Raw genomic sequence first — 12342 nt, 5'->3', positions numbered from 1 at the left:
GACTTGAGGGATCAGCCCAGTGGAGAGGAAGGGACTTTGTTGTAGCCCTGGCTGCTGAGAATTTTCTTGTCTTTCTAAGAACCAATTGTAGACCTGCACTGACAAGTCCTTGAAGCAGCACTTGGCAGCAATGCCTGTCCTTTCTGTGTAAAGGCCTTGAGCATAGGGCCCATGCCCATAAGGAAATGTTAATGTTAAATAATATTTCAAAAGTGGAAATGATCTCATTCTTCCTACGGCATATTTGGGTTTTTCTCTGGTTACTATTTATGGGAAATAGCTGCTTGTATGCAATTTGTCAAACAATTCAGATCACTGCCTGAAAGTAGCCTTTATTTGCCACTCCACCAGTCTCCATCTTGACCCATTGTTTGTACAAAACCAGTATTTCCGTTCAGATTTCCTGCAGGTAGCTCCACTTGTATTTATCTGCACTTGACAGATAAAGAAATGGAGGCTCAATGACACTTGGTCACCTTACAGGGGCAGTAGAGACTTTCACCTTGAAAAGGAGCAGCGAGAGCCATTCTGTAGGAACACAAGTGTTTCTTCTCCTTTGCTTGAGGTGACCCCTGTTCCATGAAGAGTCCTTCTTCTACTGATGGGTCCTGCTCCTTTTCTCAGCCAAGAGAGTGCTTAGCCCTCAGGACATGATCCAAGGCTTTCTGTTCTGAAGGCTTCCTTGGTGGGAAAGGTTTGCTCCTAGAGAATTTATCATATTTTTCTGCTTTTGTTGCCATAATCTATTTCATCTTGAAAGCTTAGGAAACTGGCTCTTTAAATTTTATTTATTTATTTTTAATCTGGAAATTTACCCTTTCATGCATTTTTAACATACAGCCTTAATATCTTATAGAAACTTAAGCAGATCTCTTCTGTTCCTTTTCTCCTACTTCCTTTGCAGCTGGATATAGCCAGAGCATTTATCCACACCGTGGTTTGCTTCTCTTTTCCTTTAACTTGGAAACCAGGTAATAGAATCAAATATCTGAGGTGGATTTAAAGGAAAAGAACACCCATTCTGAGTGAACTTTCCCAGGCCAAGGCTGGAGAATTACTATTCACCAGGAGCTAATACCCATCACAGACCTCATCATCTTTCACCTGCATGCAGTTCCTTTTTTGCCTTCCTCTGCTCTTCCTAGAAGGGTGAATATGCAGTTATGTAGGAGGTGAATATGCAGCTATGTGGAAATACAGACTGTCATAACAAAGCATTCCTGGTGCCCTTCAGCCCTGGAGGAGATGAGCAGTTGGGATGTGAAGGAAAGGCTGCAGGAAGACTCTGGGATTTCACAAGGCAGTCTGCCTCTGCAAGAGCTGTTTCCTCTCTACCTAAACCTCTACATTTCAGAGGGATAAATTGCAGCTACCCACTTGCTGTGTGTTTGTGATATATGCATTCTCAATGCGATAGAAATATTGAAATATGAGACCACAGTTGCATTGACTGTTCTCCCCTAAACCAGCCTGAGATAAGGCACAGTGGAAAAGCTTTCTCTTCTCAGTGATCCTTATTATCACTGTAGGGATTAGGTGTTGTGATTAGGATTCCTTTATGAGATAAAGCTTCATTCTTCACCTCTGTTGCTGGTGATTTGGTGGTAAGAGTATGGCTCAGCTACATTCCCACAGTTCCAAATCTGCTTCCCAGCTTCAGGCACCAGGAGGGTGGTACCATGTGCTCCTCTCTTACATCAGGAAACCACAGACATCTCTTTATCTCTGGGCCCTCACCAAGTTAGTCTGCTTTGTGTGCCAACAGCTGTCTGCTGCTCCAAATATCCCAGTTCAAGGAATGAAGTGCTGTAGTGGGATTTGAATGGGCAAGCATCTGTTCTTCAGTATTGTGTACACTGACAACAGACAGTTGCCATGCCATTACCTGCATTTACAGGGCCAGAGGGATCTGTTGTGCTCATTAACCCTGACTGGAGGCACTGCACAGGCCATGGCTGGGCACTGATGTTCTGCATCTCATTTAGCAGTCAGCTCCTTTGCTGGCACAGACTTATCATGTGTAATTACTTAATTTGATTGGTGTGATCTAAAAAGAGCCTGGCAAGAGTCAGGGATTTGAACATACATCAGTGTAAAAGAAAAGCAAACTTGGTGTCTTCTTCTCCAGTGTTCTTCAGTGCAGAGTCCCTCCTAAATTCCAAAGGCCTTGCTTCCCTAGGCTCCTTAGGAAATAGAAGGGCATTACAAAATACCTAAAATCTAAGAGCAGAGCTTCTTGGATGACATCTGAAAATGTAACACAGTTTCCTTGAAACTTGTACTGGTGCTGTGTTAGAAGCTTCTTTGCTTATTCATTGCTTTTCTCACAACTTTTGCCTCTTTGTCACAAAAGATGTGGAGAAACTCCCTGTGACTGAATGTTACCTTTGGGCAGTTGTACATGTTTTAGAGTGGGTCATGGACCTGAGTAGGACTTTATCCAGAAAATCAATAACTGAGGAGGAAGCAGATTTATGATTGTTGACCTTGTTCTGTAATTATTTCATGATCCAAAACATTGCAGCAAGATATTTAGCATGGCCTTTTTTATGCCAGTTTATTCAATGGGTCTTAAAACAATTACGCCTGGATGCAAGAACCTGCTAAAAGCTGTGAGAATGCTTAAGTGCACAGGAATGCAATTACTCCAGTAAATAGAGAAGCTTCCTGTTTTTAGACACTTTTGAGAAAAGAAGGATTTGCAGCATTGTGAAATGTGGGGAGAGCCAGGAGGAAGGACAGATAGAAGTGAGCTGAAGCAAGCTATGAAATGTTATTTCATTGCAGAGCACTGTTGGCTTTCCAACAAGCTACTGATTTCTCTTGTCCCCAGGAAATTAAAATGCATGCAGTGGTAAACACTGGAAGTAAAGGAGTGGCTGCTTGGGACTGCAGGTCTGGTTCCCTCATCACGTCTCATGCTTCATTTAGTCATCCAGAGTGTTGTCCTGAGCTGACCTCCCACGTGGAGCACTCCTTGGATGACAGCAGTGTGTGGAGACACCAGCACCTCTGTTCCCTTCTTGGTCCTGGCTCCGGCCCTCCATCCCTGCAGGTGGAGCAGAAGTACAACCCCTGTGTGTCCCCTCTGTCCGTGAGGTTGGGTGGGTGGGGCAGTCCTGCCCACAGACACACACTCATGCTCAGTGAGGCAGCCTGAGTGGGTACTGCTAAACCCCAATGGCCGGAGTGTCTTAAGAAGAAAAGGGAATAAAATGAATTATTTGAAAGAGCTGAGCTCAGGGAGATGTTGGTAAGTCATTGTGTGTCCTTCAGTGCTGAGGGAGTGTTTTAAGTACGGAATGTCTCGAAATGTGCTCCTCACTTTGGGGCAGAGCTATTGACAGTAGAGCTTAAAGAATGTAATTGTATCACCAAAGACTGAAGGCCTGTGGAGCTGAGATGGAAGTGACCTTATTAGTAGATTTGCTTTTCTAAATTTCACATGGCCAGTCTCCCATTGTTTGTGAAATCCAAGGTTATGACGTTTGGATCAAAAGTTTCTTTGCTACTTGAATGGACAAAATATTAACCCTCAAGGGAAATAAACATAGTTTATGGATCTTACATAGGTGTAGGCAGCCCTAGGGGTTTTTAATGCATATATTCCCCTGTATACTCTTGTATACCCATACATAGTTTCAGCCTGTACCTTTTCCTGTCAGGGAAATGAATTTGCTCTCGCTGCTTGTCGAAAGCAGCAGAGAGCTGAATCTCAGCCGCTGTTCATGGGAGACTTCTGCTGCTCAGCTGTGTTGAATAGCAGGAAATCCTGGAGTGCAGCACAACTCCAATATTCAGTTTTTATTCCATATTAGGAAATATTTCCTTATCATTACTGCGGGTGTGTTGGAATGATTTCTGAGATTAATTTCTGCGAGCCAGATTAAAAGACAAGGAGGCCATGCCTGCTTATTTCCCGTTTTGGACTGACTCCATGGGAAGGGCCAAGTGGGCTCAGCCTGGGGCAGGGTGGCCTTTGTCAATCCCTGCAGGTGAAACCAGCCTTACCCAAACTATTTTAAAAAGAATTTATTTCAGCCTGGTAATGGTTCCTCAGTGTGGGTCGTGCAGCTTCTTGTGCTGGCACAAAGCATGGAGCGGCAGCAGGAGGGAAACAAACAGATGGTTGGATGGAAAATGGGATGGCTCCTTTCAGAGACAGTCCTGGCTTGTGCCAGCTTACAGCTCACACACAGCCCTGGCCTGGCCGGGGGGGGGTTCCTACTGTTTGGCAGAGGGATTTTTTGCCTGCTCTCATCAGAGCCCCACACTGCTATTTTGGAATGGTTTTAGGTTTAGGAATCAACTTCAAGGCAGGAAAGTACTTTCCTTCATCTTGAAAACATCTTTTTTGGCTGCATTAAGGTCTTCTGGTGTTTAGGGAGCATATTGGAGCTGGCTGCTGACCCCCAAAATACTCTCTGGGTCTTACTGTCCCCCAGGTTTCCCCGGTGTTATCATCATCATCATGGTGGCTGCAGGACTCGTGCAGTGTTTGCATCCTGAGTCCTGTGTGCCTGGCAGTGTCTCCCCAGGGTTTTGTCACAGCCCTGGGGATCAGGCACTGGGAGTGTCCACTCCTTTTGGTTCACGAGTCATGGAGCAATTTCTGCTTTTAGCTGGGACTATAACAGGCACCTCACCCAGATGCCCCATGGGGGAAGAATGGCTGAAAATGGCTAAAACATTTGGACATCTTTGGCTTTTAAATAGCAAAGCCTGTTCCAATGGGGCTAATTTTACTTGGTTTCTTAGTGGTGCTTTAAATAGAACAAATGTAATTAATTCTGTAACTTTAAAGTAACAAAACTTATTCAACCATAATGCACATTGGGGAAGGAAGGCTAAAGGAGATGAAGTAAATAAACAAGGTTAATGAAATGCTGAAGTGTCAGTGAAGTGTCAGTGATGGCATGTTGCAGTCTTATTTTGTTTTCCCTTCCCAAAAGGAGACTGTTGTAACAACTGAAGGGTGTCAGAAGGATCTGGTCATGGCAACAAAGTTTGAGAAGAATCTGCATGTGAAATATCTGATTTGTTTTATCTGGCAGGGAATGTTGTTTCATTTCAGTAGCAGATTAAATAAAACAGGGGCTTGTGAATGATGATATTACTGAAAAGGTGAATTATGGAGGAACAAAATATTTATTTTTCAGTCTGAAACATACCCCAGAGCAGTGCTTGGCAAACATGCTGATCTGATAATTATGAACCTCAGTAACAGCAGCTAGCATCATCCTGAGGCTGGAATGGGACTATTAGGTCAAAACCCCCATTGAGCTGAAGGGGTTTTGTGTTGACATGAGTGAGCTTTGGACAAGATTCCATTCTAAGTACAGAGAACTGTACTTAGAAATAACACAAACATTAAGATCACACGCCAAGAGTTGAAAAATACTGGCCCATGATTGACATAGATGGGACTAATGAGATTTTCTTGTCAGCTTGCTGCTTGGAGACTTCTGGGTCCCGTTGAGTTTTGGGTGTTTCTGGAGGTTAATCAAAAGCTTTGGAATTGGATTTAAACTAGGTTATAGGAAAAGAAGTTAGAACCTCCCTGTGCTGGGCTGCACCCAGAGCCCCAGGGCAGCAGGGCAGGGGGGATTCTGCCCCTCTGCCCCTCTCTGCTGAGCCCCCCCTGCAGGGCTGCATCCAGACCTGGGCCCAGCACAGGGAGCTGCTGGAGCCAGGCCAGAGCAGGGACACCAAGGGGATCAGAGGGATGGAGCAGCTCTGCTGGGAGGAAAGGCTGAGGGAATTGGGATTGTGCAGCCTGGAGAAGAGAAGGCTCCGGGGTGACCTCATTGTGGCCTTGCAGTGCCTGAAGGGAACCCACTCTTGACAAGGGCCTGGAGTGACAGGACAAGGAGCAATGGCTCTAAAGTGGCGGAGGGGAGGTTTAGATGGATATGAGGAAGAAATTGTTCCCTGTGAGGGTGCTGAGGCCCTGGCACAGAGAAGCTGAGGCTGCCCCATCCCTGTCATTTTTCAAGGTTGGATGGGGCTCTGAGCAAGCTGGGATAGTGGGAGGTGTCCCTGCCCATGGCAGGGGGGTGGAACTGGATGATCTTCAAAGTCCCTTCCAGCCCAGGCCATTCTGTGATCCTCAGCAGGAGGAGGTTCAGTATAAACAATTGGATGGTGAAAATATGCACAGGACAGTTGCCAAACCTGTGCTAGCAGAAACTGTAGTGCAGAAAGTCATTTTCCTCCTGGGCTTGATGGTACTTTCTCCTTCTGTTCCCTCACTGGAGCTATCAGCTGTTGTACAGCATTTTTATCTCTGCTGTCTGTTTGCTCACCCCACGTATGGCTGCACGTCTCAGAAGCTGCTCAGAGTACATCCCACCACATCATCTTGCTGAGCCTTGGGCTGTTTTTTTCATTTGTCTGGCCCTGCCCACTGCCCCTTGGTGTGAATCATGCTGTTATTTGTGTATGGTGGGTTGGTTTTTTCCAGTTTTATATATATCCTGTCTCTCTTTAGGAGAATTCAAACAATTTGGAAACTGTGGGGCTGGCGCTTGTGCTCAAAGCTTTACCATGTCTGTGCTGCTTTTCTAGATAGCACCTCATTTTTTAGATATAATCCTTGTCATTTTTTTAATATAATCCTTGTCAGCCTTGGAGTTTAGCGCCCAGCTTGGTGAGTTTTTGGGCTGGGTTGTCTGGAAGGAGCCAGGCGGAGTCTGCTCTCAGTTCTCACCCAGAAGAGCCCCAGCTCCGGGCACGGTGGTGACAGCTGGAATTTCTGAAGGTACCCACTTCATTGTGCTCTACGTGTTTGCTTCGGCTCTCCTTTCTCTTTTACTTCCTAATTCTTGAAAAATGCCATTTGTATACTTCATTTCAGGGGCAAGTTCAATGTCAAGCTGAAACCATGGGAATTTTGAAAGGCAAAAATATGTTTTGGTATCTGACTTATCTAGGGGCTTTGATTCAGGAGGCAAATTCTCTTGGAATGTTAAATGGAAATTTCATTAATTTGGCAGTTTTTACTGTAATAGCAAACTGCCTTCCTAACTGCTGGGCTTTAGGGGTATGCTTGGGTGGATAAATTAATATTATTATCAGTCTTTCTGTGAATTGATGTCATTTTGGAGGGAGGATTGTTCTTCCCTGCCCTGCTGAACATGTATGTAGCTTGACATTGTAAATCCAAATCAGAGACTAGTAGCATCCTTCTGACATGTGGAAAAAAGGTGTTTTTCTCTCTGGCAGAATTGGGTGTGGGGTTTGCTCCCCAACTTAAATACTCACTGAGTCCTGAGTAAATTTATTCCAGGGCTACTGTATAACTGTACTACACATGTGGCTTCAAAAAGAAAAATTACGTTTCCAGTGTGTGACTTAGGTTCAGATTAGTTTGATAGTATAGATCCAGCCTGATTTGAAATATCTTGTGGCACTTCTTACTGACACAGCTGTGCAGGAGACTTTCCTGTCCAGGAGGCTTGGATTTTCTCTTCTTATCCCTTCCTGATTAGAGAGTGATCCCACAAAGTGCTGTGTTTCAGGGCAGAGCAGTTCTCCATTTGCTTTGATTTCTTCCATCTCTCCTCTTTGGAGCTGCTGCAGCAGGTGGGATTGGATGCCTCAGTGATTTTTTGCACTCATTATTAACAGACTTAATCCAATAGTTTAATGAAAACATTGATGACAGGCTCTGGGAGCTGCCAAGAGGTGCCCCAGAGAGAATGTGGGGTTTGGAGTTACCAGTGGTGTAGCAGAATCTGGGTATGGGGGTTTAAAGGGTGGGAACTCCAGGCAAACAGATGCAGAGTTTGATTTAGAGCTGTTGTGACAAATGGGAGTGCAGATTGAAGTTGTAGTCAATGCTGCTTGGCCTTTCTCTGCTTCCCAGTCAGGAAAGATCTAGGAACAAAAAGGTCAAATGTATGCTTTGATTAGGCAACCTTTTTCTACCAGGAGGGAGAGGGAGAGTTGTATCCAACTGACATATTTCTATTCAATGATGGATCAGGAGGGGATTGCTTGGAGACATCTCTTGAAGGCTCCAGTTCAGTAGCATTTGGCTGCTCTCCCCTTTCTGTAGCGGTTCCCTGCTCTCCCTCATCCTTGGGGAACATCCCTCCTCTCCTCTCTTCTCCTCCCCTCTGTGCTGTTCTCCCTCCTGCCTCTGGTAGCCAGATTTTCCCTGGCTGCTGCACATCTATAGCTCCTTATCCCCTTGCTGCAGGTGCTGAGCTGGCATGAGGAGAGCTCAGGCTGGGATTTCAGCCATGCCTGCAGAAGGCACGGGCTCGTTTCCTGGGCCAGGCAGCACATATGGCATCCCTGCTCCTGGCAGCTCAGAGCCCTGGTCCCGTGGGCTCAGTGCCTCCTGTCCATTGCAGCCCTTTGATGTCTTTCTTCCTCACACTTGGGGATGTTCCAGGCCCTTCAGTAAAATCCCTGTCAGCCAGAGGAGTTCTGGCTAAATGTGGCCAGCTGGTTGAATATGACATTCTTCATGGTCCAAGGAGCCTAAAGTAATTCCAGTGATGCTGCAGGGGTGGAATGGTTCCATTATGGAGGTGGCATGGATTTGGGTGAACTATTAGGCTTGTGAGGGCATTTCCAAGAATTATGGGTGGCACCTTTTCAAAGCATTCCCGTTAATGTGGTGAGGTCAGTACAAGTAGTGTGCCGTCAATAAAAGGTCCTGTTTTGGAGCTCCTTCCTTCCCGCCCCCATCCCTCTGCATCATTTGTTTTTAAAGGTCACGCTTAAGCACTGTACTTGGTGACTCCCAGCTGAATATTTTGTCTGGGATGTGGATTTGTGCTGTGTTTGGGGGCTTGTTAGCAGAGACAGGAGGAAAAAGGAAAAAGGCTGAAGAGGTTTTCTTGTCTGTGAGTTCGCACAGGATTCTGTGGGATATCTCGTGCCTCCTGCCAGGTCTGTGCTCTTTTTCATTTACTTTGGGGACTCTGGAGAGCTTAAGGCATCTCCTGTTTTTACAAATAGTTTGTTTGTGGTGGTTTTGGGTTGGTTTTCTCCCCATAGTGGCAGAGCTAACTGGGGACACTTATTTGTCTTTCCCTCCTGTGAAGCATATGAGGGTCAGTCCCACTGCTGATAGTGTGGGGTGCCAGTGCTGGGATTGGGATCTCTTTTTTGCAAGTTTAATAAAACCCAGTGACTTGGATTTGCTGTCTGACAGTGCCTGCATTTGTGAGTGTAGAGAATGGGCAAAACAAATGAAGAGGAAATACAAGATGTGCAAAGGAGAAATATCCGGTGTGAGAGTGTGCCTGCTATACCTTAAAGGTTAATCCATTTCAAGCCTGGCTTAATGCTGCTCTATCCTGATGTTCCAAAATTATCAGAAGGCAGGTTTTTACTCCGTTAGGTCATTTCTTGAAATAACTTAATCACAGATGCCGGTATGTGGTCAGCTGTTGCTGTGTTTGATTTCCTCTTATCAACTGATTTGTATTTAGATTTTCCCACCTATTGAGGGGAAAAGTGTAAAATTGTACAATAAACACAACAGGGAGACCAGTGCCTAAGTTCTCCCAGCTTCTGGAGACGTGTCCAGCATGGGGGATGTTTCTGTGTGAAGAACAGAACTGCCTAATTTTTAGTAAACACTGCTAGGAATTGACAGATCTCATCTTTCAGTAGAAAGTAGAAAACTGAAGGGAATAAAAGATTGATTAAAAATAGAAATATTGGCATCACTTTGAAGCAGCTGTAGTGCTATTAAAACCTCTTTGTGCCTTTATGGAGAGATATATTTTTATTCTCAGAATTCTGGTGTCTTGTGCACTTCAAAATAAACAGCTAAAATAATATCCACATGATGCCATAAAACGCCTTTATTTGTGACACAGCAGCTGCGTTTCTGGCAACAAATATCCTATTGTCACATCAGATCCCATGAAAAATCCACAGGAAAAAATCCCACCCTCTCAGGCAGAATCAAAACAAAGAGCCAGGAGCAGAGTTCAGGGATCCTCCTGCCCCAGTGTGGACGTGCAAGTTCTCTCTGTATGAAACCCTAATCAGTTCACCTTCAAAGCCATTAGGATCTGCTTAAATTAAGCCTAATTCGGGATTTGTCTTCTGCACAATCCTCTGGTGAAATGGAAGGATTAAATAAATAATAAAAAGGAAGCCAAGTGCCTGAAGGGAGCCCACAGGAAAGATGGAGAGAGACTCTTGACAAAGGCCTGGAGTGACAGAACAAGGGCAATGGCTTCACACTGACAGAGAGCAGGTTTAGATTGGATATGAGGAATAAATTGTTCCCTGTGAGGGTGGTGAGGCATAGGATGCCCAGAGCAGCTGTGGCTTCCCCTGGATCCCTGGCAGTGTCCAAGCCTAGAAGGGGCTCTAAGCAATCTGGGAAAGTGGAAGGTGTCCCTGCCCATGGCAGCAGGGTGGAGAACAAGGTATTTGAGGTCCCTTCCAACCCAGGCCATTCTATGGTTCTGTGATGTGTACTTCTGTGTAATTTTCCAAAACTAACCTCTAAACAACCTGACCAAATGGGAGTGGGGCTGAGATGCTGCTTTTCATGCTTTTCTTCCATGAAGCTCTCCTAAAGTGCCTCAGCTCACTTCCAGGTAGGGCATGAATCTTAGGACAAACTGTGCTGGTTCTTTGGTTTTTTTAGCCTCCCCTGGCTTTCCCGGATCAGCTGCAGGGCATTCAGAGCTTCCCTGAGGTGTCTTTTTCCAGCATTAAAAAGTGTTGTTCCAGTACATCCAAATTCCTTGGGTTCAGGATAAAAGCTCTCAAGAAGAGCATCCGTTCTTCTTTCTGCTTCCTTTCTTCTTTCTTCCCAGTTTTTAGGTGCCCAGTGACCATGTGCCCTATGTCATAAGTACCACCTGGCCACATGTAACTTTGTGGAGCAGCTTTAAAATTCAAATATAACCAATGGTTATCTTTATCCTTGAAATAACTTCTCTGGACTGGGGTTAGGGTTTTTTTCCATTTGCTGTCTTATTTTATTCCAGCCTTTTTTTTCACATCTAGAATTTTTGGAGTCTGAAATTGTCACAGAGCTGTGACAAGTCCAGCTCTGGGAGCTGCCTGATCCTTCTCTCTCCTACCCTTTTCCCTCCCCCAGGCTGGGCCCAGGTCTGCCAGAGGGACATTTTCCTTATTTGTGGACAAGCACAGCTGGGTCAGCTGCCCAGAGCGTGCAGTGCTCTTTGCTATGATTCACTCTTTGTTTTGCCAACATGTTGTTATTTTTTTAGAGTGGGTAGCACATCCTCCTGCTATCTTGGGATAATTTTATAAGGAAGCTTTTAATAGAGTTTCTTATATCTAAAGAACAGTGCCTTTACTGTGAATTCCGGAGTGCCTAAGAGTTTGGAGATGGAGAGTGGGAAAGAGGAATATATATTTTTTTAAATTTTCTTTTTGAAGTGAGTAATGATTTGACCTGCTCTGTTTCAGTACATGTTACCATGGCGATGACTGCAGGGACTACAACATCCTTTCCCATGAGTAACCACACCCGGGAGAGAGTGACGGTGGCCAAACTCACACTGGAGAACTTCTACAGCAACCTGATTATACAGCATGAGGAGAGGGAAACCAGGTACTGCCTCTGCTTCCCCTCACCCCTCTGCAGCTTTTCTTGCTGTTTGTTCAAGGGTATTTCAATCCCCAGGAATGGGACAGCTCTGGGAAGTTCTGTATGTGGTGGCAGGGAGTGAATTCCTAGAGGGCATGGGCTGTCTTTGGGGGGACCTGTGAACATCCCTGGATCACTGTCACTGAGTGGCCAAGGAGCTCCACTTCTGATGTTTTTGTGCAATTCACCTCCTCATCAGTTACTTTGTGGAAACTGCTCTGTGCAGGGTGTTATTTTGTAGTAACATGTGAGGTTTCTCCTTCTGTGTGAGGCTGGGGACCTCTGATTCCTCTGCAGGTGCCCCGGGGAATGAACTCTGCAGAGCTGCTGAGGGGTGGGAGTTTGGTTTGGCATAAGGCAGCAGCTTGTGGTGTCTGTTCCTGCTCTGCACCGTGGAGCTTATGCCAAGACTCCCAAACCCTGCAGGAGGAAGTGTAGGAGATAGGGAACAGGGCTGAGAGGTGTTTGATGGGATGATGGGGTAAGGAAAGGAGGCAAAGAGCTGGTGTGGAAATAAGTGGCAGCAAAGGAATAAGGGGTTGATGATGGAGGTTTGAGAGGCTCTCAGGTGGGCCAGAAGACTTTTGGGGATAATGTAATCCCAGTCTGTAAATTCTGCTTGGGTGGTGCTGCCTGGTACTCCTTGCATGGGAGTGTGGGATGGTCATCACCACTCAGCTTCTCCCAGCAGAGCCCAGTCCTGTCTCTGAGGTGTGAAGTGCCACTTGAATTAGGTGTCA

The 12342-nt window shown here is 45.5% G+C and overlaps 1 protein-coding gene across 3 annotated transcripts in view; it reads left to right on the top strand.

Annotated features, from left to right (window-relative positions):
* Nucleotides 1–12342, top strand: part of STK38L (serine/threonine kinase 38 like) — a 45904-nt gene that overhangs the window by 15784 nt on the left and 17778 nt on the right. For 2 of the 3 annotated variants that reach the window (XM_036405032.2, XM_036405031.2), the window contains exons 1-2: nt 6598–6760; nt 11422–11566. In XM_036405032.2, coding sequence (XP_036260925.1) covers nt 11433–11566 — 134 coding nt within the window. In that variant the 5' untranslated portion in view covers nt 6598–6760; nt 11422–11432. Of the gene's footprint in view, nt 1–6597; nt 6761–11421; nt 11567–12342 lie in introns of those variants that run through there. The other variant, XM_054514902.1, reaches the window with a different exon arrangement.

Source organism: Molothrus ater, chromosome 5 (assembly GCF_012460135.2).
Source record: "Molothrus ater isolate BHLD 08-10-18 breed brown headed cowbird chromosome 5, BPBGC_Mater_1.1, whole genome shotgun sequence".
NCBI lineage: Eukaryota > Metazoa > Chordata > Aves > Passeriformes > Icteridae > Molothrus > Molothrus ater.
This window is presented reverse-complemented; position numbering and strand designations above follow the sequence as displayed.